At 36.4% G+C, this 22,663-nt stretch overlaps 4 protein-coding genes across 4 annotated transcripts; 3 read left to right on the forward strand and 1 right to left on the reverse strand.

Annotated features, from left to right (window-relative positions):
* The first annotated feature begins 658 nt into the window (after nucleotides 1-658).
* Nucleotides 659-4,773, forward strand: LOC145239729 (glutamine--tRNA ligase-like). Its single transcript, XM_080103123.1, has 14 exons — nucleotides 659-861; nucleotides 934-1,185; nucleotides 1,254-1,454; nucleotides 1,557-1,763; nucleotides 1,890-2,076; nucleotides 2,145-2,332; nucleotides 2,502-2,725; nucleotides 2,842-2,923; nucleotides 2,989-3,132; nucleotides 3,192-3,277; nucleotides 3,342-3,507; nucleotides 3,569-3,792; nucleotides 4,102-4,294; nucleotides 4,441-4,773. The coding sequence occupies exons 1-14, from the start codon at nucleotides 751-753 to the stop codon at nucleotides 4,489-4,491; spliced, it is 2,316 nt and encodes a 771-aa protein (XP_079959249.1). The 5' UTR covers nucleotides 659-750; the 3' UTR covers nucleotides 4,492-4,773.
* Nucleotides 4,774-7,407: 2,634 nt separating this feature from the next.
* LOC145239684 (uncharacterized) lies at nucleotides 7,408-8,995 on the forward strand. The gene is made up of 4 exons (XM_080103066.1): nucleotides 7,408-7,649; nucleotides 7,759-8,012; nucleotides 8,347-8,513; nucleotides 8,603-8,995. Exons 1-4 carry the CDS (start codon nucleotides 7,462-7,464, stop codon nucleotides 8,924-8,926), a joined length of 933 nt encoding a protein of 310 aa, XP_079959192.1. The 5' UTR covers nucleotides 7,408-7,461; the 3' UTR covers nucleotides 8,927-8,995.
* A 3,660-nt stretch (nucleotides 8,996-12,655) lies between these two features.
* On the forward strand, nucleotides 12,656-14,926 carry LOC145239368 (uncharacterized). Its single transcript, XM_080102679.1, has 4 exons — nucleotides 12,656-13,021; nucleotides 13,096-13,193; nucleotides 13,261-13,588; nucleotides 14,585-14,926. The coding sequence occupies exons 1-4, from the start codon at nucleotides 12,770-12,772 to the stop codon at nucleotides 14,846-14,848; spliced, it is 942 nt and encodes a 313-aa protein (XP_079958805.1). The 5' UTR covers nucleotides 12,656-12,769; the 3' UTR covers nucleotides 14,849-14,926.
* Nucleotides 14,927-16,874: 1,948 nt separating this feature from the next.
* LOC145239128 (RNA-binding protein spenito-like) lies at nucleotides 16,875-20,711 on the reverse strand. The gene is made up of 2 exons (XM_080102412.1): nucleotides 20,500-20,711; nucleotides 16,875-19,525 (listed from the first exon to the last, which is right to left on the reverse strand). Exons 1-2 carry the CDS (start codon nucleotides 20,586-20,588, stop codon nucleotides 17,197-17,199), a joined length of 2,418 nt encoding a protein of 805 aa, XP_079958538.1. The 5' UTR covers nucleotides 20,589-20,711; the 3' UTR covers nucleotides 16,875-17,196.
* Between the last annotated feature and the right edge of the window lie 1,952 nt (nucleotides 20,712-22,663).

The raw sequence follows: 22,663 nt of genomic DNA on the forward strand, positions 1-22,663 counted from the left end.
CACGTTGCACTTGGTTGGAGCAATGCCGCTAAAGCTTCTTGCTCAGGTAAACACTATTGAACACAACCTTACGAACGCATGTGGGCAAAACTTGGGAATTATTTGCACTCTGTCAGGTTTTACTAGCCACGTTTGCCGGGGGTCACACGTTGCAATTAGGTCCCATTTGAATCGAAACATTGTTGTATGTTTTGAAGAATCAAAGTCACCAACATCACAAACTTTGTTTGCTCTCAGGAAATAAAATAAAAATATGTAGATCGTGGTTTAAAATTGTTTGTTGTTGCGTATTTACGGTATTGGCTTGTTTTCGCTCATCATGTTGCAAGTAATTAGTGTGTAGAGATCATTGGATTTACAGATGACGACATGTTGCAGCAGCTAAGCAAACAATATTTTAAACATTAGTAACAGACATGTAATATGTTGTGATAGAAAGGAATGTTTGCGAGTCAAAACACTTTTTGGAAGTAAAATTTTGACTCAAGTGTGTGAGAGAGTTAAGGCAGTTTTGTTTTGTTGTACTGGTGTTCGTATCTGGGAGCCGACATTTGTCATGAAGACTTGTAAAATAAATATCATCCACATAATGAACATACATATACGTGTAAATATTGTTTTATTATGTCACAAAACCAAAGTGGTTAAAGACAATGAAGATGTTGGTATTTTGTTGTAGGAGTTTGATTAAAAGTTTAATTTAAAAAGCTTAGTGTATTATACATATTAAGCCAAAAAGAAACAAATAATATGGAAAACCTAGTTGATCTGTTTAGCAAAGCAGGTCTGTCTGAACAAAAAGCAAAAGAGACTGTGAAAAACAAAGTGGTGTCATCTACATTTCATGAAGCTATTTTGTTGGTATGGTAATTTACAATAAATATAAAAGACACCATGCTTATTTTATTTATATGATTATACTTCCTATTACAGTCTCAAAAAATTACGGACCTAGACTCATCAATTGGGAGTTTACTTTACCAAGTTTCCACTCGGATAAAAGATAAGGCTCATTTGCCATTTTTGGTGGAGTCCATTACCAAACGCAAACTTACTACTGAAATTCAGCTTAGTTGTGCCTTTGATTTTTTGAAAAACAATCCTTCAATGCCAGTGAATGAAAAACAATTTTCTGATTTTTGTGGGGTCGGTGTTGTGATATCACCAGAAGAAGTCGAAGAAGTTGTAAGTTATTTTTGTACTTGCTTTCCTTCTGATGCACATTTTAATGATACTTGTACTTGGTTTGACAGGTAGAAAATATGATTGATCAACACAAAGCTGAAATTGTAAAGCAGCGATACCGTTACAACACTGGGAAACTACTTGGACTTATTAGAAAACAACTTAAGTTTGCTGATGGAAAGATTTTGAAAAATGAACTGGACATGCAGATTTTAGACCTCCTGGGTCCTAAAACTGAGTCTGATCTAGCTCCTGTGACAAAAACAAAGGTTTGTTGTGATTTAAACTTTTTTTTTTCAAAAAAAAAACATGTTTCTAGTTAAACGTATTGTATGGTATAAACTTAACCTCACAAAATAATCGGGATTTAGAAAGAGAAATCTAAGGGAGATGGTAACAACAAGCAAAAAACAGACACTAATGGAATGATTTTGGAAGAACAAAGTTTAATGGAACAGCTTCGCGGAGCAGCTTTAAAATTTCATAAACCTGGTGAAAATTATAAAACTGAAGGTTATGTTATCAACGAAAACACAATGAGGTTGCTAAAGGAACATCTTCAATTAACTGGAGGACAAGTTAGTTTCATAAACTCATAAAAGTTTGGTTTTGTGACTTGTATGTGTTTACATAGGTGACCAAAACATTAGTCAGTTTTAAACCATTATTTTTTTCCAAACTTATGTAAATTTGCCATCAAACAGGTGAGGACAAGATTTCCACCTGAACCAAATGGAATTCTACACATTGGCCATGCCAAGGCTATTAACTTTAACTTTGGGTACGCCAAAGCCAATGATGGAATATGCTTCTTACGGTATGATGATACTAATCCTGAAAAGGAAGAAGAAAAGTTTTTCACTGGAATATTGGCAATGGTTAAGTGGCTTGGTAGGTAACCTTGTTTGTTGACATGTATGCCAGTTTGATTTCTTTTCAGCAATGTCAATGATGTTTAGGTTACACTCCTTACAAAGTGACTCATGCATCAGATTACTTTCAAGAGCTCTATGACCTAGCAATAGTGCTCATTAAGAAGGATCTGGCATATATTTGTCACCAGAAATATGAAGAAATCAAAGGCAAAAATCCTCCTCCCTCACCTTGGAGAAACAGACCAATATCAGAGTCCTTAAAATTGTTTGAGGTTGCATAAACTTAATTAAAGTTTAATAATATTTTTTTTATATCATAGCAGAAAACCTTTAAAACAAAAATTTTAGACGGACCTAAAGGGTGCAACTGTTGTGTACTTAAGTTTGCTCATGTTGTTTAAGTACCAAGAGTATGTTTCCTAATTAACAAGTGTGTTTTAGGACATGAAAGCAGGAAAAATTGATGAAGGAGATGCCACATTAAGAATGAAAATGGTAATGGAAGATGGAAAACAGGATCCAGTTGCCTACAGAATAAAATTTACTCCTCATCATCGAACTGGTGATAAGTGGTGCATCTACCCAACATATGACTTCACCCATTGCCTTTGTGATAGCCTGGAACACATTTCTCATTCACTGTGTACAAAGGAATTTCAAGCAAGGTATACACAAAAATATAGATATGATTTTTTAATAAATTCTAATTGTACCAACTTTAAAGAGGCCTTTTTTACATCTCTTTGTACAAGTTCTAATTGTACATCTGATATTTTTGTAGGCGATCAAGTTATTATTGGTTGTGCAATAATGTTGACATATATTGCCCGGTTCAGTGGGAATATGGAAGACTTAATTTGCAGGTGTGTTTCGTCTACCATGGAACTGATGCCCTTAATATGTAATTGTCCACTTTTCTTGTTTATAGTACACAGTTGTATCAAAGCGAAAAATAACAAAGCTGATTGATGCCGGAATTGTCCGCGATTGGGATGACCCAAGGTTATTTACCTTAACTGCTCTACGTAGAAGGGGATTTCCGGCTGAGGCAATAAATGACTTCTGTGCAAAGGTAAAAAAAATGTTTGCAATTTGAAAATGATTTTTTCAAACTTTTCACTATCATTCTAGGTAGGAGTGACAGGCAGCCTTTGTGTACTTGAGCCACCCTTGCTTGAATCTTGTGTTCGATCCACTTTAAATAACATTGCCCCAAGGTAAGTTGCCTATTTACTTGATCATGGCCTTTACATTGAGTTTGTGTTTTGGAATTTTTAATAGGGTGATGGCGGTGTTAAAACCTCTGAAGGTAAATATCACAAATTTTCCTGCCAAGTCGGGAGAACTGGAGCTGCGCGTTCCTAATTTTCCAGCTGATGAGAGTAAGGGTCATCATACGGTGAAAATGTCACCTACCATATACATTGAACGCACCGATTTCGTCAAGGTGATTAACTGCATAGGTAGTACCCTGTCGCATGGATTTTATCATGAATTTATTTTCACAGACGGCCGACAAAAGTTACAAAAGATTTGCGACGAACCAGTCGGTTGGTTTAAGACACGCCGGTTTAGTTTTGACGTTTGATCGCGCGAATGAGGTTAATGGTGAAGTCACTGAAATATTCGCAACGTGTTCGTCCGTTGAATCTTCGGCCAAACCTAAAGCATTTATCCACTGGGTATCGGGCAAACACAGCGACCCATGCGAAGTCCGTATTTACAGCCGATTGTGAGTTAAACGCAGTTGCCATTTTGTTGTTTTATTGTTTATTAAGGTATAGTAAAGTCTCACAGAAGGGCTTTTTGCCATATTATCCATCATTTAACATTCCTTTTAATTAAGACAGTAAAAAACCACAAGCTTATTGGAAACAAAGTTTTGAATAGGTTAAACAAAAACGCTGGTGTTCGCAAAGCAATAGTAATATTGATAGCAATTGGTCGCGATAGGCGTTTATTTTACTATTATTTTTAAGACAAAAAAGACTCCTAGCATTTCGGTAATCAATGTCTTAAGTTTGTTGCTGTATTTTTTTAGATTTAAACATAAAAATCCGGAGGATCCGGCGGAAGTTCCAGGTGGTTTTGTTACTGATTGCAATCGGGATTCTCTAGAAGTGGTGTCTGGTGCAATCGTTGAATCATCCGTCCGTGGTGCCCAAACATTTGATAAATACCAGTTTGAACGTGTTGGCTACTTTTGCGTGGACGCTGACACAACAAGCAAAAAGGTAAAGGGTGAAAAATGTAAAAATAATTGTACAATATATTACATACAACGAATAATAAATGCGCGTTTGTTTATTAAACTGACAGAAAAACTGGGAGCTTTTAATTTTTTTTAACCCATTTTAAAGTGTGTTTGTTTTCTTTGCAGATGGTTTTTAACCTCACTATTCCTTTGAAAGAAGATCCAGGCAAAAATTAACCTTCATTGGAGCTTGTTGTTTTTCATTTATGTGACCTCTAACACAATGTTGTCATTTTGGTTTTGGATGCAATTTTGCTGCTATTCATGTTTCGTGGTGTATAAATTATTTTGTTTTGTTATGAAACTGGTTAAAATACATGTAATAATTTGTAGACTAATGGTGAGAGCGTAAATTTAATTGTAGTTGTGTAATAGTGCAAAAGTTTAATTCGTTAACTGTTCGAAGCAATTTATGAATCGTATTATCATATGGGAGAAATAAAGTAGAAAGTCGTGTTAGCAGTGGTGATTGGAAGTTATGTGTTAAATTTGATCCTGTTTGCATTGATTGTTTAGTTGGCAAATGCACACAACAATGTGCTTAACTTGTTTTCATTTCTAGACTAGAGTGCGATGAAAACCAATACATGTTTGTAGACATTTTAATTGTAACAAACCTAAATAAAAAATATCACACTGTGATAAGTGTTTTCTGGACCATATTTCTGTAGCTGCCAACATGTTTACGGTGCTCTGCTAACGTGCTGTGATTGTTTATGGCGCTTAATTGTGTGAAGAAAATACTAGTGTCCATAAAATACAAAACAACTACCCAATCACTTTTAAGGCAATATAATTTTCGCATGTGCGTTTGATCAGCTCGTTAATTTCAAATCGCGGCGTCGACAAGAACATAAAACTCGTCTGCTCGACGTCTGACGCGTGTCTGGCACCACCCTGCTTACAGAAGTCTACGTCTTGTTTTCTTTATTCCATAAATACCTGGCCCCCAAAAAATGTTGAAACAACTTTTTTGTGAATATAAAATAGAAATAACCAAACGTCAAAACTTAAATGACGCCATACAATCTGTTTGTGTTTATTTTTTAATAGTTAATTTTTTTAAATCTGATATCATCATAAATCAGAACTTCACCCAAATGAAAATTTACCTTGATCTAATAAATCTAAATGAGATTTTAAATCAACGAAGTTTGATTGTGAAGTGCCTACAAGAAATAATACGCTATTTTCGTTTTGATTGGCTTGAATGTGATGCTGACTTTTAGCATCCCAACATACACCTATTACATCACAATTAATTTCCTATGTAGCCTGAAAACTTTTTCTTCATCCATTTTACATAGCATGTGGTATTTTTTATTAAATGTTTGTAATGACATAAATGTGATTTGTAAATTGGTTCTAAACGCAGCACGGTAAATAAATTTGAATTTGCGTGATAAACTTTTGCTGGAAGTAACGTCAATGTTGAACTTGCAATGGTGGTCGGACTACTCTGAAATGCGCTGTCTATATTAACTAAGTTAAAATTTGCTATTTAAATTTAAACCACACCCAATGCAATGACAAGACTTCGTGTAAGCGCAATATGTTTTAGTCACTGAACATGATATCTAAAATACGAAATCCACCTAGCCTATATAACAGTAAAGTAAAGTTTGTGTATTTTGTAGTAGCCTAGATTGCATAATCTAAGGTAGTTCGTTATAATAGATTGTATTTACGTGAAGCCTGGCTGTTACTTGATAAATCTTTAGCTGTATAATTTGCATAGATTGCGCATTTTTTTGAGTCCGTGGTTAGCCTTCATTGCACTTTTTGTTAGCTCATATGCAACACATAGGGCAGGGCAACTCAGCCACGCTGAGGTGTCAGATTTATACCTTAGTATTTCTTTTCGTACCAACGTTCGGAAAAAACGTATAATTTTGTTTTTTCTAAAAAAAAAAGTTTTTTACCAAAAGCTGCTGAATATAGCAAGTGAACATTATGGGCGTTGGCATGCTTGTGCATGTTCAGGTTATTCAAATAAAAAATAAAACGTAAGTATTTATGTCGCAACTATTAATCTACAAATCTTAATTTTTGGCACATGAATATTTGAAAAAAATCGGAATGTTCTAGGTGTCATGTTCTGGGCACTGCTGATATAGAATGGGCCAAATTACAAACATTTTTTTCAACTTTGTTTCTAAAACTACGTTCTTATCTTGCGTTCACCCAGGTTATACGAAACAAAAACTGCAGCAAAATAAACCATGGCTTTAAAAAATGAATATTTGAATGCTCTTGTTGAAATAGTTTGAAATCTTCCTGATAATAGTGCGAATTAAATGACCATTTTAAGCGTTGTTTTCTATTTGTACAATATAATCGAACAACTACAAACGTTTTATTAATACTAACGTAAGTTACATATTGATTTTGCGTAGTTGTTTTATTATTCTTAACGCTTGCTCTGATTCTTGACACGAGACATTTTGCAGTCATTCATTGGCTCATTATCTGAAGATAATGACTGTTTGGGTTCATTAATCCAGTTTTCCCTCTAGACTGAGAACCGAATTATAAGTCGATTGCGCTAGCCGAACGTGCTTAACGAAACAAAATGGCCGTAAGCCCCATCCCGAATTGACATCCAACCAGGGTGCCAGTGCTCGTGGGTTGATTTTAATTGACAGCGTTAATCCCCATCATTGTGGCAGCTCCGGCAATCCGGACGTCTTGATGAAAAGCGGTACCGCGCAGCGAGTGACCGTCTTTAAGTGTTGCAAACAAGACTTAAACAAACAAGAGAAAGACTCGTGGGGACAAACCCAGCAGACGAGAGAAAACGACGCGCGCATGGCGACGCACAATGAACGGCGGAGAGTGTGACGAAATTGCGGCATTGTTATAATCGAAAATCGTTTTATTACAATTTAATGAAGACTGTCAGCGGCTGAAGGAAGCGCGGATAATTGAAGATAGTGAGAGAAGAACGCCAAGAAAAAGGGCTTTCTGTAGGCGGAATTTTTTTGTACAAAAGCGCGATGATCTTGATACTCCAGTCACATTACGGGTTTGGCGTTTTGCCTAAAATATTTTTTGCCTAAAATAAAAAATATACCTACGTAGATTACATTAGAATATACGTTTTATAACCCGATAACGTTTTATTTCAGACCAACTAATTTGTTTAAAATGACACTACTTTGCGAAAATTCTGCTTCGGAAAATTCCGCAACGGGACTTATACCGTTGCCAACAGCAGCATCAGAAAGTTCTTTAAACGAAAACGTATCGTCCAATGATGATTGCAGTTCCGAAGAAGAACCTTCGCCGACGAAAACGTCCATCTCTAAAAAAAATCGTGACAAAAGCAATTTCAGGTTTGCATTTTATTTATTTTCAAATATGTCATAAATATAGTTGGACACAATTAATGCAGTCAAACATGTTGCAACAACACCTAAAAGTGTGTTTTTTTGCGTTTTTTAGCATTGAATTTCTTTTGTCAAAACCCACGCGATCAAGCGCTGTCGAAACAAGGAATCATATCCCATTTAAAACAAGAGTGCCATTGATTGATTCCTACACACAATATTATCCGTGGATGATGACAAGCGACTTGAGTGGTCGAGTAATCACTCAGAATAATTGCAATGAAATTCAACCCGACAGGCGAAGCCATGAAGTTTCAAACGAAAGCAAAAATTGCAGCCAACAAATGACGCCATCAAGCCCGGAATACTGTGAGTACTTTATTTAATTTTAATAACAATACAAACAAATTTTCGTCAGGTCGCATATTCAGTAAAGTTTTTCGTCCAACTGGTGTAAAGTCATACACATTATTCGTTTTTGTTTAACAAATGCAAGCTATTTGTAAGGAATGAGTTATCACCATTTGGACAAAAAAAAACTTTTCTAAATACTTTACTTAAGTTCATTAAAATTGTAATATAAATTGTGGAAATCGTTTTTAAATTTGTTACAACACTCCTTAACTTGCAAAAAAATAGATTGTAATATACAGTTGTTATAATTTCTACGTAGCTCAAAGTTATCATTTTAACTTATTTGCAGCTATATCGAAATGTATGTTACGTAAGCACAAGCCAAACCGCAAACCTCGAACGCCTTTTCGCACTGAGCAACTTATGGCCCTCGAGAACAAGTTTCAGGAAAAGCAATACTTGTCGATCGCAGAACGAGCCGAGTTTTCAGCGTCACTTTCACTTTCAGAAACTCAGGTAAAAATGTTTGTCGGTTTTTAACTTTTACGTCTGTAAAAGATTTGTATTCAAGGCGATTTTAAAAACTATTTAAACATATGTTTTAGGTCAAAATTTGGTTTCAAAATCGTCGAGCGAAAGCAAAAAGATTACACGAGGCGGAATTCGAAAAAGTGAAGCTTGCCGCCGCTGCAGCTGCATATTCAAACCTGTTGCATGGATCAACAAGCAAGACTCATCCAATTTATCCCCCTAACATTCTTCACCGGGACTACCCAGCTGTCTCTCCTGGAATCCAAAACAACGTTGGATTAAACCTGTCGGGTGAAATGACACCGACACAAAGGCCAAACGTGGGTGCCTTTGGCTCGTACGCATTTGTGCAATCTTCAAAACCTTCCACAATTTCCTATTTTCCTTCTGAAACGTAGTTTTGATGCAGTACTAATATTTTTCGATATTTGTGATCGCCAAATAAACTTTTTGTTTTAAAACTTAAATTAATGCGGTGTGGACGAGTGGGCATCATGCTATGTAAAAAAAGATTAGTTTAATTGCATCACAATATATGTTGTAAATAAATAAAACACTGATAAAAAGGCCAGGCATAACCAAACACACACACACACACACACACACACACACACACACACACACACACACACACACACACACACACACACACACACACACACACACACACACACACACACACACTGGGAGATATTTTTGTTGACTTTCCGTGTAATTGCAAAACGTTACGCTACGGGAGACTTATTAAATATCTATTGTTAAACATTTCCGCGTCATGCACGACTCTGGCACTGTGAAACAGCCATTCGTCGTCCAAATTTGGAGCATTTAAGTGACTTTAAAGCAGTTGCACATCGCATAAATAAAGATAATACTTCGGAATTAATCATTTTCTCTTACTCACCGCGACGAACAAACAATCCAAGATAGGCGTTCTTTGAAGTGTCACAAAAACCTCTGGTTTTCGTTAACTGTTTATCGAAAGCAGCACATTGCGATATAAGTGGCAAACCAAAGGCGAACACATCAAACGGTTTCTATAGACCAAGCGCTTGTCTGCGTTTTGATCCACCGGGAACAAATTGTGCGCAGATGTTGGGAAATTTGGCCTCCACAATTTAGTTGCCAGCACATTAAACACGGTAATGATTTTTTAAGCTCCGTTTCGATTTGCCTCTTTTTGATAGTGCACATTTATGAATGATTAAAAGCTTCCGCTACTGATGAATTTCGGATATACGGTTAATGAACAAGGTTGTGTGCTTATTATCTACCATATGGATGTCTGTTAACATACAAAGATCGCATTTCAGCGCGTAAAAGCGTAGTTATGTATCAGACCTGTATTTATTTTGACACACTTGGACAAAACGGGTTAATGCTAATCAATACACATGTTATTACCATCCTAATTCATTTGCTAAAAAAATGATAAATCGTGCATCATATTCTGTCAAATACTGTTTAAACAGGTTTTGACTAATATTATGGATGACAGAATACGTACTCACGCGTAAAAAAAATTCTTTTTGTACTCCATAATTTTCACACAAAAAAGTAACCGGCGCTTAAGCTAGGGTAATATCATAAATATTTTATCACTAAGCACATTTCATGTGTTGTAACGTTCGCTTTCATCAGGTTTTGGCGTAAAACTGACAGAATTTTGAAATGAATAGACCATGCGGCGTATCATTTAATCCTTTGGGCGTAAAATGACACTGTGCATCCCAATTTTTCACAACAAAGCAAAAATGCCGCTGACAAATTGTTTGAGATGAGATAATAAGGTGAAACGAGCGAAAAATTAGGCAACTTGATACAAAATTGTCGTCAAATTATGAATTTAACCACATGTCTTGATCCCCTTATTTGTGTTGGGCGTTGTCGACCTTTTAGTACATTAAGAGAAAAGTTCGTTGACAAATATAGAATCCAACTTTGCTATCCACCTATACCTCATTAAAAACTTTGTATATGTCCTTTGATTTAAAAACTATAGTTGTGGACAACTAGTACTATAAAGGGATTAAGCATTATTTGTCAATGGTATAAGTGGAATCCCTATCGATCCAAATAATGGTGTTTTTGGGACAAGTTCCTTAAAAACGTTCTTTGTTTCGATAACAGGATTAAACTTCTAAAAAACAGGACTTCAATTGCAGTTAATCAAATACACTTTAAAAAAGTGCAGGCCATGTTTTCAGGATGTGAAGCAACAATACACATAGTTGCGGTATTTGACTTACGAAATGTAAGCGCTTCAGTTTAAAACTGTTTTCAAATGCAAGTGTTAAAGGTGATGAAGGCACCAGGGTCAGTAAACCCTGTGCAGATTTGTTTTGAGATTGTAGTGCGTCGACGTTCGTAAGTTCGATTCTTACCACATATGATGCTGATACCACATAAAAATGTATCACGGGAATTTGATTTGATACGTAATTGTTGTTAATAACGCTCGAAAAAATTCGAGGTTGGCGTTCGGGTTCGGATTGTTATTTTGCTTGGTGAAAAAAACTAGCGACACAGTTGGCGTTGTTGTGGCAAAGTCAAGAGGCGCCGTAAAATCCTTAATTGTTAGAAAAAGAAGATGGTTTAAAAGCAAACCACTAAACTTACAAAACGTCAACCATTAATATTACACAGAAATTTTAGAATAAGCCCTGGTTTAGCGTTTGTGGGACAATTGTACAAAACAAGAAAATGTAGACAGGTTTATTCACTTCAGCACTACGGAAAGCGGTGTAGGCTTTGTCACGTATGGCATAGGTTTTATTTTTATTGTCAAACTGAGTTTTTGACAAATTATTGACTCTGTTGCTTTTAGGCTATTGTTGTCTTTTAAATTTCTAATAAACAAATATCGGTTTAAATATCGGATGAAGGAACGTCAGTATTACCTGTTACATTTGTTTATTTAACAATTCAAATTCAGGAGCCTATTTAAACGTTTTCCACGCAGACGTTTGAATTTTTAGGTTTGGACTGAAATAAAACAACTCATTATTTAGATACAAAATGGCTCTATGGCGCCCTATCGCACAACAATTTGTTGGACAACTTGTGTTTAAAAAAAACTGTGCCTCTGCCAACATAAGAATAAGAACTCACGGTAGAGCTACTAACACCGTAACGAGAATCACAACTTCGCTTTCACAAGGGGGCGTTAAGAGCTGAACTCACATCAGGCAAAGTAACCAGTAGGTGACGCAAAGAGCACCGGGAATTATTTAAAAAGTAAAATTGCTGATGGTTATGGCTATTGGGTATAGTGAGATTTTATAATAAAACAAACATTAAAACTAACCAAAAAATTTCATTTCCAGTCTTAAGTTTGGTTTGAATCCCTACCCGCGCCTGCTAATTAAATAAACTGTGCTCGTTACACCACCTATCGGCATTTATCAAACTTGTCAGATTTTAAGTTCTTGTTTTGGTTCGTCAAAAGTTATAATACAGTTACTAACTTCAAAAGTTTAAATGAACAGTCAGACAAATAGGTTAGGAACTAAGTTCAAGTTAGTTTTAATGTTACTTACTTTCAAACCACACCCCAACTTTAACAGCCCTATAATAACCGTAGGGCTAGCTGACCTACCATACCTCTTAAAATAATTTCCTACATTTGCTAACTAAATATATAAATAACAATTTGGCCTTTGAAAACAGCCAAAACTACATTCCCGGCAATCAGCATAACTTCCAGATTTCAATGTCAGTTCAGTTGTGATCATTGTTGATCAAACTTATCAATTTATAAGTTAAACTTTATCCAAACAGGACTATATAAATTAACTGAATAGAATTTGTCAAATATATTTGGGGGCACAAAGGTAGCTGTTGATATTCTTTGTCCAGAATGTGTCCTCTTTCTGGTGATGAAAATATAATAGTTCTGCCCAACTTAAACTGTAGTAGAATTTTGACACACTCATTGAGAGTGCAAGTAGAAACGGCGTAATAAGCACAACAAAACTAAAATCAATTTGATAGTGTAAGAACTAAGAAGCCACCACATGACAGCAAATTAAACTTACAACCAAAAATGATCTGTGCTGTTGTGCATCCCAAAAAGCTCACATTTGCAACTTGCAAGTCGCCTATATAGCATGGCAACCTTAATAAATCTGCCACCTTAATGTTGACATTGATTTGTTTTCATAGAAAATTGTTCTGCAACTGAAATGTTGTTTAAAAAACAACCTAATTAAATTAATCAATGTTTAAGTTAAAATTTAAATATGTCCTCAAACAATGATTCTGAGGAGAGAAATCCCCAACCATTGGGTTTGGTGCCTTTATATCCATTACCTCAGTTGCAATTGAATACAGACAAAAAATCTCATAAACCTCCGCATGTCCCCAACTTTGGATTTTCGTTTTTGCCTCCAATTTATCAACAAGCCCAGCACTATGGGACAAAGACATACTTCAGTGATGAACAATTGAAGTTTGAAGCCCAACACATGTTAGGAGAAGTTATAACTGAAGAAGTATGTTTTTAAGATGTTTTTATGCCCAAATGTTGTTGTTTGCTTTAGCTTTGAGACATTTTTGTTTGGTGCAGGCTCTTAACCTTTTGGAGGAAATAATATTAGATGGGGTTAATCCATCTCCAAGAGCAGTAAAGGAACATGTAAAACATGAAAAAGATGTTTTTGAAAGGTAAAAACGATTTTGTACCTGGTTTGTATTTGACTTGTCAAAGTTGATAATATTTTCATTTTTTTAGATTTTGCAAAGAAATTTCTTCCAATTTAGTTAATGATGTGCTTGAGGAAGAATGCTATAAAAGTGTCATTGACTTCTATGATGATCTGATTTTTAACCACCAAAAGGAAACAAAGGAAAAAAATCATTCTGAGGAAATCTTTACTGATTTGGAGTCTGAAATATTGGAAGAAGTTGCAAATGATGTCATTGAAAGTTGTATCTGTGGTGAAGTCTGCATGTCAATCATCCATGAGGTGGTATGTGAGGAAGCATCATTGGTGGCAAAGGATGTTCTGATGCATTATGGTGCTCGCATAGCCTTTTCTCAGTACAAACATATTACTAAGGTAAATGTTTTTTAAGTATTTAAGTTGTTAAAATGCTTTTTTTTTTCAATGGTGTTAAATTAACCAAGAAAGCTGGTCATATTTTCCGAAGGGTGGATTGAATGGGTGTTGGTGTTACCAGCATGACCATTGTAAAATCATATGCTGCGACCCTAGGTATTTTGTGAAACCTTAAGTGTTTATAAATACTTCGTCTGAAACATGTATCAGTATTGTCAAAAGCTCGCCCTTCTTAAAGCTTGTTTTAAATTATACATGTTTGAAATTTACATTGCTCCATGAGCGCATGACTTCTGAATACAAAATATAAAAAAGGATTTGGGGTCATCATCATTGATACCCAACTGCTGCAATAAGGTATTGGCATTGTGTGTTACCAAAAGTAAGTAAGACACTACTTAATGTGACCAGACACCACATTGTAAAAGACCTTTATAAACACCATAGCAGCAAGTTTATCATCAAATGTAGTTTTGTTGGATAAGTCGTGCCAGATCTTATGAAACAAAGTTTATGACGAAGTCCGAGTTGCAACAAAAAACAACTAACCATGCCTTTTTGCTTTGAGACATGTCCATACTCGTGTCCGCAAAATCAATTGCAAAATGCAAAAAAATCTGAACACCGAATTGTAGTTCATTGCTGTCGAAAAATTCAGCAAACAGAACACCACTTTACTTATCGCATAACAATCGCTGTCACATTCAGGTCGTTTAATTACAACATTAACTTTTTGACTGGGGATATTTGATCATACAGTACTTAGATTTCACGTGGCAGAAACGACGAAATCGTCTTTCTGTGGTAACTCTTTTCCATTTTTTTATCGAAATTGTGCATGAAACATTGAAGTAAACCACGTTGGTGACCGAACCACGTTCAACTACCCATGTTTGCTGCACCATTTAGAGAAGAGTGTATTGTAGCCATCACGTTTGAAGAAATGTAGTGTATCACAATAACACTCATTAAGAATGGAATGTGATTGTGTAACAGTGTGCAGCTGATCTTGTACTGGACAGCATGTTTGTCCAATCACTTCTTCCAAAACCACCACCACCGACAGCAACCACTCTCACGGTAATTGACCATATGATGTTAGAGATTCTACTGATTAGATCGATTCAGTTGCACAACAACAATGAAGAAAATTGCTATCCGCTGAAGTGGTACAAAAAGAAAGCAGTGTTAAATGTAGCAATGAACATCGCACTGGATGACTTGGAAAACAAACTTTCTTCTAAGCCATCATCACTGTGACGCACTGGGCACGTTTTTCTACGCATGCACGCAACTATTTTATTTATTATTTTGTGAATAAAGGATTATTTTTATTTATCTGCTGGTAATTGTAAACTAGTTCCACTGCTAGACATGGTTTTAGGCTTTATAAAGTTTAGATATCATACATCCACAAATTTAGTTTAACCTGATGAAACATAAGTTATCACGAGTAAGAGAACACATTATTTTTGGGTAAAGATGTTTTTGAAAATCGCACTAGAAACAAACACCAAGTCCCAGCTGTGTAAATGACCATAAGCCAGTATTTCATGGGCGCCGGCACGTATAGGGTCAAGAGGGGACACTTGACGCACCCCCACTGGAATTTACCGCAAAATTACAACATTTTTTCAAAAAACGTGATGATTGAAACAAGAAAACGAGAAAGGGAAGTTAAGATAGTCAAAGCAAATGTGTAAACAAGCGATGAACATAAATTCATAACTGTGATCAGCCCTGAAGCGTCGATGCAGACCAGCGATCACGGCACCTGGCGTACTCTGATTTTTCTAAACAAGCGACTTTTACAATCTCTGCATTGTTTACGTATCTGGTGCTGTTTTTATAGCCTCTGCCGTTTTTATGTTTTTTGAACGGACAAAATGGTTCATGGTTGCGTGACTGTACGGGGATCTTTCATTGTTGACGCAAATCTACTGCATATATTTTATGCCATGTGTACATAATTACTTTATATAGTAATCTACCCCTGCAAGTGGTTTTTGTCAAAATTTGACCCGCCTGGAACAATTTCTGCCGGCGCCCATGCAGTGATTGCGGACTTCTCAGACTTCAAATTGGCACTGAACATGCGATGTTGCAACATTGTATGTTTTGGTTAAACTCATGTAGGCTACTGTTATACTTTTTGATTAAAACCAGTTTTAATACTTTTTGTCCGTGCTTTTTTAAATCATTTTCTTTATTGTCACTACCATGAGAAAAAATCTACCCAAAGCCTTGTGATTTTGAATCGAAGTTTACCGCTCCTATTGCAACAGTGAGATTTTCCGAGCCGGACTGTGGTCAAAAAATTGCTTGCAATGTTTACCTAATACACATCAATGGGTAAAGGGCCCTTAAAGTACCAAAATCGAAAAGTAATAATCCAATTCCAAAGAACAAGGATATTGCCCGGTGACATGCGCGATTAATATTTCTTTCCGCTGCGCGACAGTCTTGTGGTTGAGCTTTATTCGTTTACTTACCCAATGGGAGGAAAAGGTGAGCGCTTAATTGGTGCTGTACGGATAACCACTAGTGATGTACTGAATTTTGGTTCGGCCGAAACCGAATATTTTTCATCGTGTTATTGTTTGTGTTAGGCTATATATCCTACACGACTTCTGGTGCCTATATCTGATGTGTGAACCTGTCAAAAAGTTTAAAACAGCCTTTTTTACTCCAATATAATTTGGCGCTGGCAGAAAATTTTGCAAGGGGGCAAGTTTTGACACATACACGCTTATTACTTACATACATATATTACGATTTTAAGTAATTATGTTCACATAGAAATTATATACATTTAGTGCAAATGCGCTGGCTAAAACCTGAAACACTATGCCAGTGTTTCTTAACCTTTCTAACGCTCGTACCCTTTGAGCTTTCATAAAATTTTCTCGTAGCCCCTGTCTAAAATAGCCGACGAAAGTTAATAAAATCGTAATAATAGGAATTAACATAATTTCAATAATAGCTATTTATAACTTGCGTGTTGATTAAAACAGTATTGTAAGTAGTACAAAACCAACCCGTTTTAGACATATAACAAAGTAACTTGTTACGCATTCTTTATAAATATGCCTAAATACGGTATGATTTCACCCTGCATGTCGTACCCCCTGCTTTAGTGCTTCTTACCCCCAAGGGTTACACGTACCCCTGGTTAAGAACCCCTGCACTATACGATATGTAAAAAACCACGGTATCACGCGTCTCAAGACCAGATACGTAAATAAGGCAGACGTCTTTTGAACTCTCTTGCGAGTAGAGATTTGAACATATCTGACAAACATTTATTTGCATTGACTTTTGCAACATGGTTTGTATTAACGTTTGTAATTACACATGTATACAACAGGACATAAAACTGTCATCTGGTCACATGTAAATCACAATCACCTTTTTGTGAGACTAACAAAACTTTGTACAGAAATTATCAGGCAATGTTAGTTTAATCCATAAAATCCATACCGAACTATTAGGTATCACATTAAAAAAATTCGAAGGGAACAAATTTACTTTTCAAATATTTAATTTTCTCACTTTTTAGCCACTGTGTATTTTTATAATTTGGGATGAGCGATTATGTTCATTTCCACCTAAACCAGTTGAGATCGAGAACCCTTAATTAGGACAATGACCATGTAGTCATCAGCAAAAAACTGTGGCTGTAGTGAAGGTCCTATTTTAAGCAGTTGGGCTGTAGAGAAGGCACCTGGTGGAAATGCATGCAGCATGCCAGAAACCTCCTTGTCTTTTGATTGCAGTTTTTCTGAATCTTTGGGAGTTTCCAGTGTTATAAGTGGCACTGAAATAATTCCAGCAGCTTCTTTTTCTTTGAAATACTTCACCAGACCCCTTAGTGGCTTATGTTGAGTTGGAGTAGGTCCACTCAAGGTACCACTAACATTGAGGTTTTCAGGAACACCGGGAACAGCAACAATTATGCAAGTTTGACTTGCATCAACTGATTTCATTCTTCGACTAACTTCTGCCACTCGTTCTTCATTCAGTTTTAGTCGTTGGGTTAAGTAAAACATGGTCTGTCTTCCAGTGGGACTGTTAGGGTCTGCCGTGGTCCGATTAAAAACTCCCATATCACCATCTAACAGAAAAAACAACACTGGAAATGCAACCTTTTTCAGCACAAACCCTCCTTGCCAACAAGGAGGGTCAAAGCACTGGCAAAGGTCATGTAAAGTGTAGCAGGATTTTGCATGAAAATGCTTGAATTGCATCTCTGTCATTGCTGTATCTGGTAATGCAGCTGTTTTGCTTTTATCATCTCTGCTTTTGCTTGTGGAATTGTATTTATTGTCACGAGATCTTGGCGAACGGTAATCACGTGGTGATGGACTTCTCTTGTCACTGCGGCGATCAGATTTATACTTTCTATCACCTTCAAAAACATTTCTTCCACGATACCGGCTTTTGTTTTGATAGTCACTACCCTTATGTCTGTCTCTTGTATCATTTAAATCATGTCCCTTCACATCATGTCTACCCCACTCCAAGTAAGAATCATACCCAGGCATACCAGGCTCAGGATCCAGAAAGTCCATTCTTAGTCTAGTTTCTGCTCCAGGCATCAAAAATCCACGCATCTGGGTGCAAGCTGCCTGTGCTGCATCAATGGATTCAAACAATATTGCTGCATTTGTATCACCTCGGTGATAATCAATTCGCCGAATGGAACCAAACCTGTCAAATTCTCTCTCTAGGTCTTTCAGACTTGTCCACTTTCCAAGCCCTCCAACCCAGATTTTTGATGACAACATCACTTTGCCATAACCAATTCGTACAACATTTTTCAAAACAGGTTTTCCATTAAATGATATTTTGGCCTTGTATGCTTGATCCAAGTTTTCAAATCTAACAAAACAGTAAGAACCAAGACCCCTTGCAGCACGCTTTACATCAACATCATCAATCTTTCCATATATCTCAAAAGTCCTTCTAATATCACTGGCAGTAACATCTGGTTCAAGGTTACCTATGAACAAGGTTCTTGTGGCAAATGGATCATCTTCAGGTGGGATTGGTTTGTCCATAAATGTAGATCCAGAAAAGAAACTAGGGTCTTGTATACCACCTCCATGGGACATATCTGGATCATCTTCCCCGTTTGCCGAATCTTTTCTGTTTGGTGAAACTGAGGGTGAATGTTTGCTGGAGGTAGATGGTTGTTCAAAATTAACCCTATCAGGACTCCTGTATGGCGATCTTGAGAAACTTCTGTTTCTAGCATATCTTGGTGAATCCCGCTGTTTGTAATACCTATCTCTTCGCTCTATAGATGAACTGCGGTCTCTTGATGGTGGATATCTATCAGTTGGTGAATATTTGTCTTTTGAAATAACTTTTTCTCTGTTGGGTACCCGGTCTCTATTACTGACCCTGGACCTATAGTTAGATTTTGGTGACCTTCTTCTTGGTGATCTTCCACCAAATGGTGATATTCCTCTGGGAGAATGAACAAGTGTTTCTCTTGCTGGTGGTGATCGATAGTTAGGTGATATATGCTCCCGCCTACCTTCATTTTCCAGTACTGTCTCAATAGTAAGTCTGCGATCATGCATCACCAAATGTCCTTTAGCATTTTTGCACTCCCTTGCATCATCTGGATTACGGAATGTAGCATATGCCACTCGATCACCATTGTAGTCCCGTTCAACCTTCACCGAGACTTCACCAAATTTCCGAAACTCATCAAATAAACTGTACTCTATGTCATCTCTAGCCAGCTGTGAACTGAAGTTCCGAACAAGTAATGTTGTATAATATTCATCTTGATCTCGTATGGCACGTCGTGATCTTGCAGACTCAACAGGTGGTGAATATCGAGGTGAAACAACAGGGGATCGATGGCGGTTTTGAATGATATTTCTGCGAGCGTCTCTTGAATATCTTGTGTCACGAAAATCTGGGCTAAACCAAAAATAAGACAAACACATTTAAATATCAACCAAAACAAACACTAATATTTTTTCTAGTAAATAAATAATCACTACAATCCAATATTGTATAATAATTCAAATTTATGATGTGACAGATCTAACATAAACGTAACCCGATGGTTTGAAAGATTTTTATTTTATTGTTGTTATTATCAACTTCTTTGCTGATGTATATAGGTCTAGAAACTTCCATGGATTCATTTCAGACACTTTTTACAAACAGAAGTTTCTTGTCGGCACTTATTCCCAGATGTACTTACCTTTATAACAAGTTACATACACAATAAACATTTAAAAAACAACACATAACTGTTCCCTAAGCAACTAAGACATTTTCTCCTAAATTATTTAAACTGTCAGTCAGATGACAGTGAAAGTACTGACAACAAAGGCAATCCCTATAATAGCAGTGAAGCAGTAATTTGTTCAGTGGGTAGAATTGCAGTTCAATGAGTTCAGCATATGCAGATCAAGTTGCAGATTTGAATTACCATTCTTCAAGAAAGCAAAAAATGCATTCAGCTGCATTTGTTTCAGTCAAGTTTTCAATACTGCACATGTCCGACAGATATATTTTCAAATGTCGTGTCTTATGACTTGGAGAGTCCAAAATACAAAAAAAGGAATGCAGGCTCCTTCTTTCAGTGCACAGAATTACGCCTATTTTATTCAGTGAAAACCACAACAAACAAAACTATGGTGGATGTAACTGCATTATAATAATCATTAACATAATTATTCATGTAAAAATTAATAGTAATGTAGTATTTATAGTAATAAATTAATAGTATTTATAGTAATGAAACTACACTTGTACTTATAAATATGTATGTCTCATTGTCTCTCATGGATAAGTTAAAAACCAATACGAGGTGTTTGTAAAAACAGTATCAATCTATTTCAGCTATCAAAAAAACATAAAAGGGTGTGGTTTTCCTTTCCAACCTGTTATCTCGATAGGACCGACGGTTGGGGCTGCGACCTCGTGGTCGTTTCATTCGAGAAGGACTGTCCCTATCTCCTTGACGTTTCATTTCAGCTTTGGAGAAATATACCTGCAGTTGTCCACAAAAACCTGTTATAGATAAACCAAAGTACCTATTTTTGTGAAATGCAATTAGCAAACCACTTGGAAAATTACACTACTTTACATTCACAATGATTCATACTGACACATTTTATCACGTGTTCACTTGAAGTCTCACATAGATAACTTAGCTATCTATGGTTTCCTGTAAAAATAGTTTTGTCCTATCGATTACATAAAAATTAAGGGGAGATTCAGTAGACTAAACAATCGGTAGTTAAACAAAACATTCATAGATCCTGATGGTGATGGTAAAACTATTAACAACAGGAACTCATAAGACGCCCGGTTTGGCAATTTCCGGTAGGTGGCGCAACGGAGGAAAGGCGTTCATGGCAATAATTGCATGTTGCAAATTGCTGTATTACTCACCATAAACGCCTATTTTCCGTTGCTCCACCTACTCAAAATTCCCAAACCGGGCGTCTTGTAAGTTCCTGTGTTAGTAGCTCTACCGATTGTGATGTGCTCTTCGCGTCACATTACAGGTATCATGAAGACCATCGGTGTCTATGCAACAATGTTGAATTTTGGCTTACAATCTATGTACAAAAAAACTTTTCGAACCACAATTGTCCGAAATTTTAGCATTTATACTTAAAAGAATCTAGTAAGGTCAGTGGCGGAGCCAGGAGAGATGGGGCGAAGAGGTCATTTGTAGCAGACCAAGTAGATAAAAATGCTATATTTCACACCAATTGCACGTTACACTTTAGAACGCTGCATCAAAGCAGCGTTTACAGCTATAATATAACGAATAAACGCAAATAGTCATAAGCGAACATTTCACACGAATCGCACCCGGTATTTTTGCACGCTGCATTAAAGCAGCGTTTGCAGCCAAATAAAAAACAAACGTAAAATTTATAAAACGGATATTTCACACGGTTTTCAGGTACATGTTTTGCTTGTATGGGTAAAGTCATATTCTATTTTGCCTTGTATTTCGCAGTTATACATGTCCGGTCCCACTGACGCTTATGTTCCTGTTTTCGAGTATATTCTTAACAAATAAAAAAGGCAAATGTGGACTTTGCCCAGTTAAAAGTAACATTAACAAACGTAATTATGTGCAAGAGAAGAAGTTCACTGTTGCATTGTGGGGAGTATAAAAAGCGCTGTTTTCCGCCTTGAAATCAGAGAGGTTTTGGAATTGTGAAACGATAAACGTTTAGTAAATACTCAGAATATATTTGTGAAGGGATAACCTTGCATTATGTTTCAGCTGATTTAAACATAGGATGTCTCAAATTAATGTTGCTGCAGTTCGAGTCAAGAAGATGGCATTCAACAAATTAAAGCAGACAGAACGAGGATCCATCAATAACCGAGGCAATAACATTATTATTTCTTGTAGCGTTTGGAGTAAATAGAGACGTCATCGAGGTAAACGCTACACATTTATTTATTATTTTATTTTTACGATAACAACTAAAATAAGGAGCAATACACAAACAATCAAAGGCCGGACCACTTACGTAGAAAATCAGGACGTTTGTTCGTTTTAACTGTAGTTAGAAATTCGGAATGTTTTGAAAATTTAAGCGAATGAATAGCCTAAATCTTTGCGTAGTTCGTTCAGATTGTGCGTATTTACGCTGAAAAATATCGCGCGCACAAAAGAATACAATTAAGTCTTAGTCATCGGTTCCAAATAAACATAATAGCACAAGATCTAACAATAATTAACAATTTTATGGTAACTCAGGAGTTCACATTTTCCCAATAGCGTGCGTAGTGGGATCGATTTCTTGTAAAGTTTTGAGATAGGCGATACGTTACTACTTAGCCATGAATTAAATTCCCGTGCATTTGCAAGTGAAGTTTCGATGGTTTTCCAAGGAGACGTGTACGATTCACCAAACAGCGGATTGATCCATTTAACAAGGAGCGACACCAAATACGCGTTGTGGTTCAGCATCAATGCCCCAGCCTCGATTTTTCCAGACATTTTAGTCCGCTTAACTTTTTTCCGCGTTGAGTGCCAAACAAACTTAAACATTGTCCTTCTGAGGTCTTTCA

This window comes from Phallusia mammillata, chromosome 7 (assembly GCF_965637545.1).
Source record: "Phallusia mammillata chromosome 7, kaPhaMamm4.hap1.1, whole genome shotgun sequence".
Lineage (NCBI taxonomy): Eukaryota > Metazoa > Chordata > Ascidiacea > Phlebobranchia > Ascidiidae > Phallusia > Phallusia mammillata.

Bases quoted from the DNA above. Each gene is read 5' to 3' on its own strand.
- LOC145239729 (XM_080103123.1), top strand. From the start codon at position 751: ATGGAAAACCTAGTTGATCTGTTTAGCAAAGCAGGTCTGTCTGAACAA. The intron at 1,764-1,889 runs GTTAGTTTCATA...GCCATCAAACAG, and splicing joins TTCAATTAACTGGAGGACAA to GTGAGGACAAGATTTCCACC. The intron at 3,133-3,191 runs GTAAAAAAAATG...CTATCATTCTAG, and splicing joins TAAATGACTTCTGTGCAAAG to GTAGGAGTGACAGGCAGCCT.
- LOC145239684 (XM_080103066.1), top strand. From the start codon at position 7,462: ATGACACTACTTTGCGAAAATTCTGCTTCGGAAAATTCCGCAACGGGA. The intron at 7,650-7,758 runs GTTTGCATTTTA...TGCGTTTTTTAG, and splicing joins CGTGACAAAAGCAATTTCAG to CATTGAATTTCTTTTGTCAA. The intron at 8,013-8,346 runs GTGAGTACTTTA...ACTTATTTGCAG, and splicing joins GCCATCAAGCCCGGAATACT to CTATATCGAAATGTATGTTA.
- LOC145239368 (XM_080102679.1), top strand. From the start codon at position 12,770: ATGTCCTCAAACAATGATTCTGAGGAGAGAAATCCCCAACCATTGGGT. The intron at 13,022-13,095 runs GTATGTTTTTAA...TGTTTGGTGCAG, and splicing joins GAGAAGTTATAACTGAAGAA to GCTCTTAACCTTTTGGAGGA. The intron at 13,194-13,260 runs GTAAAAACGATT...TCATTTTTTTAG, and splicing joins GAAAAAGATGTTTTTGAAAG to ATTTTGCAAAGAAATTTCTT.
- LOC145239128 (XM_080102412.1), bottom strand. From the start codon at position 20,588: ATGAAACGTCAAGGAGATAGGGACAGTCCTTCTCGAATGAAACGACCA. The intron at 19,526-20,499 runs GTTGGAAAGGAA...TTTTTGGTTTAG, and splicing joins CGGTCCTATCGAGATAACAG to CCCAGATTTTCGTGACACAA.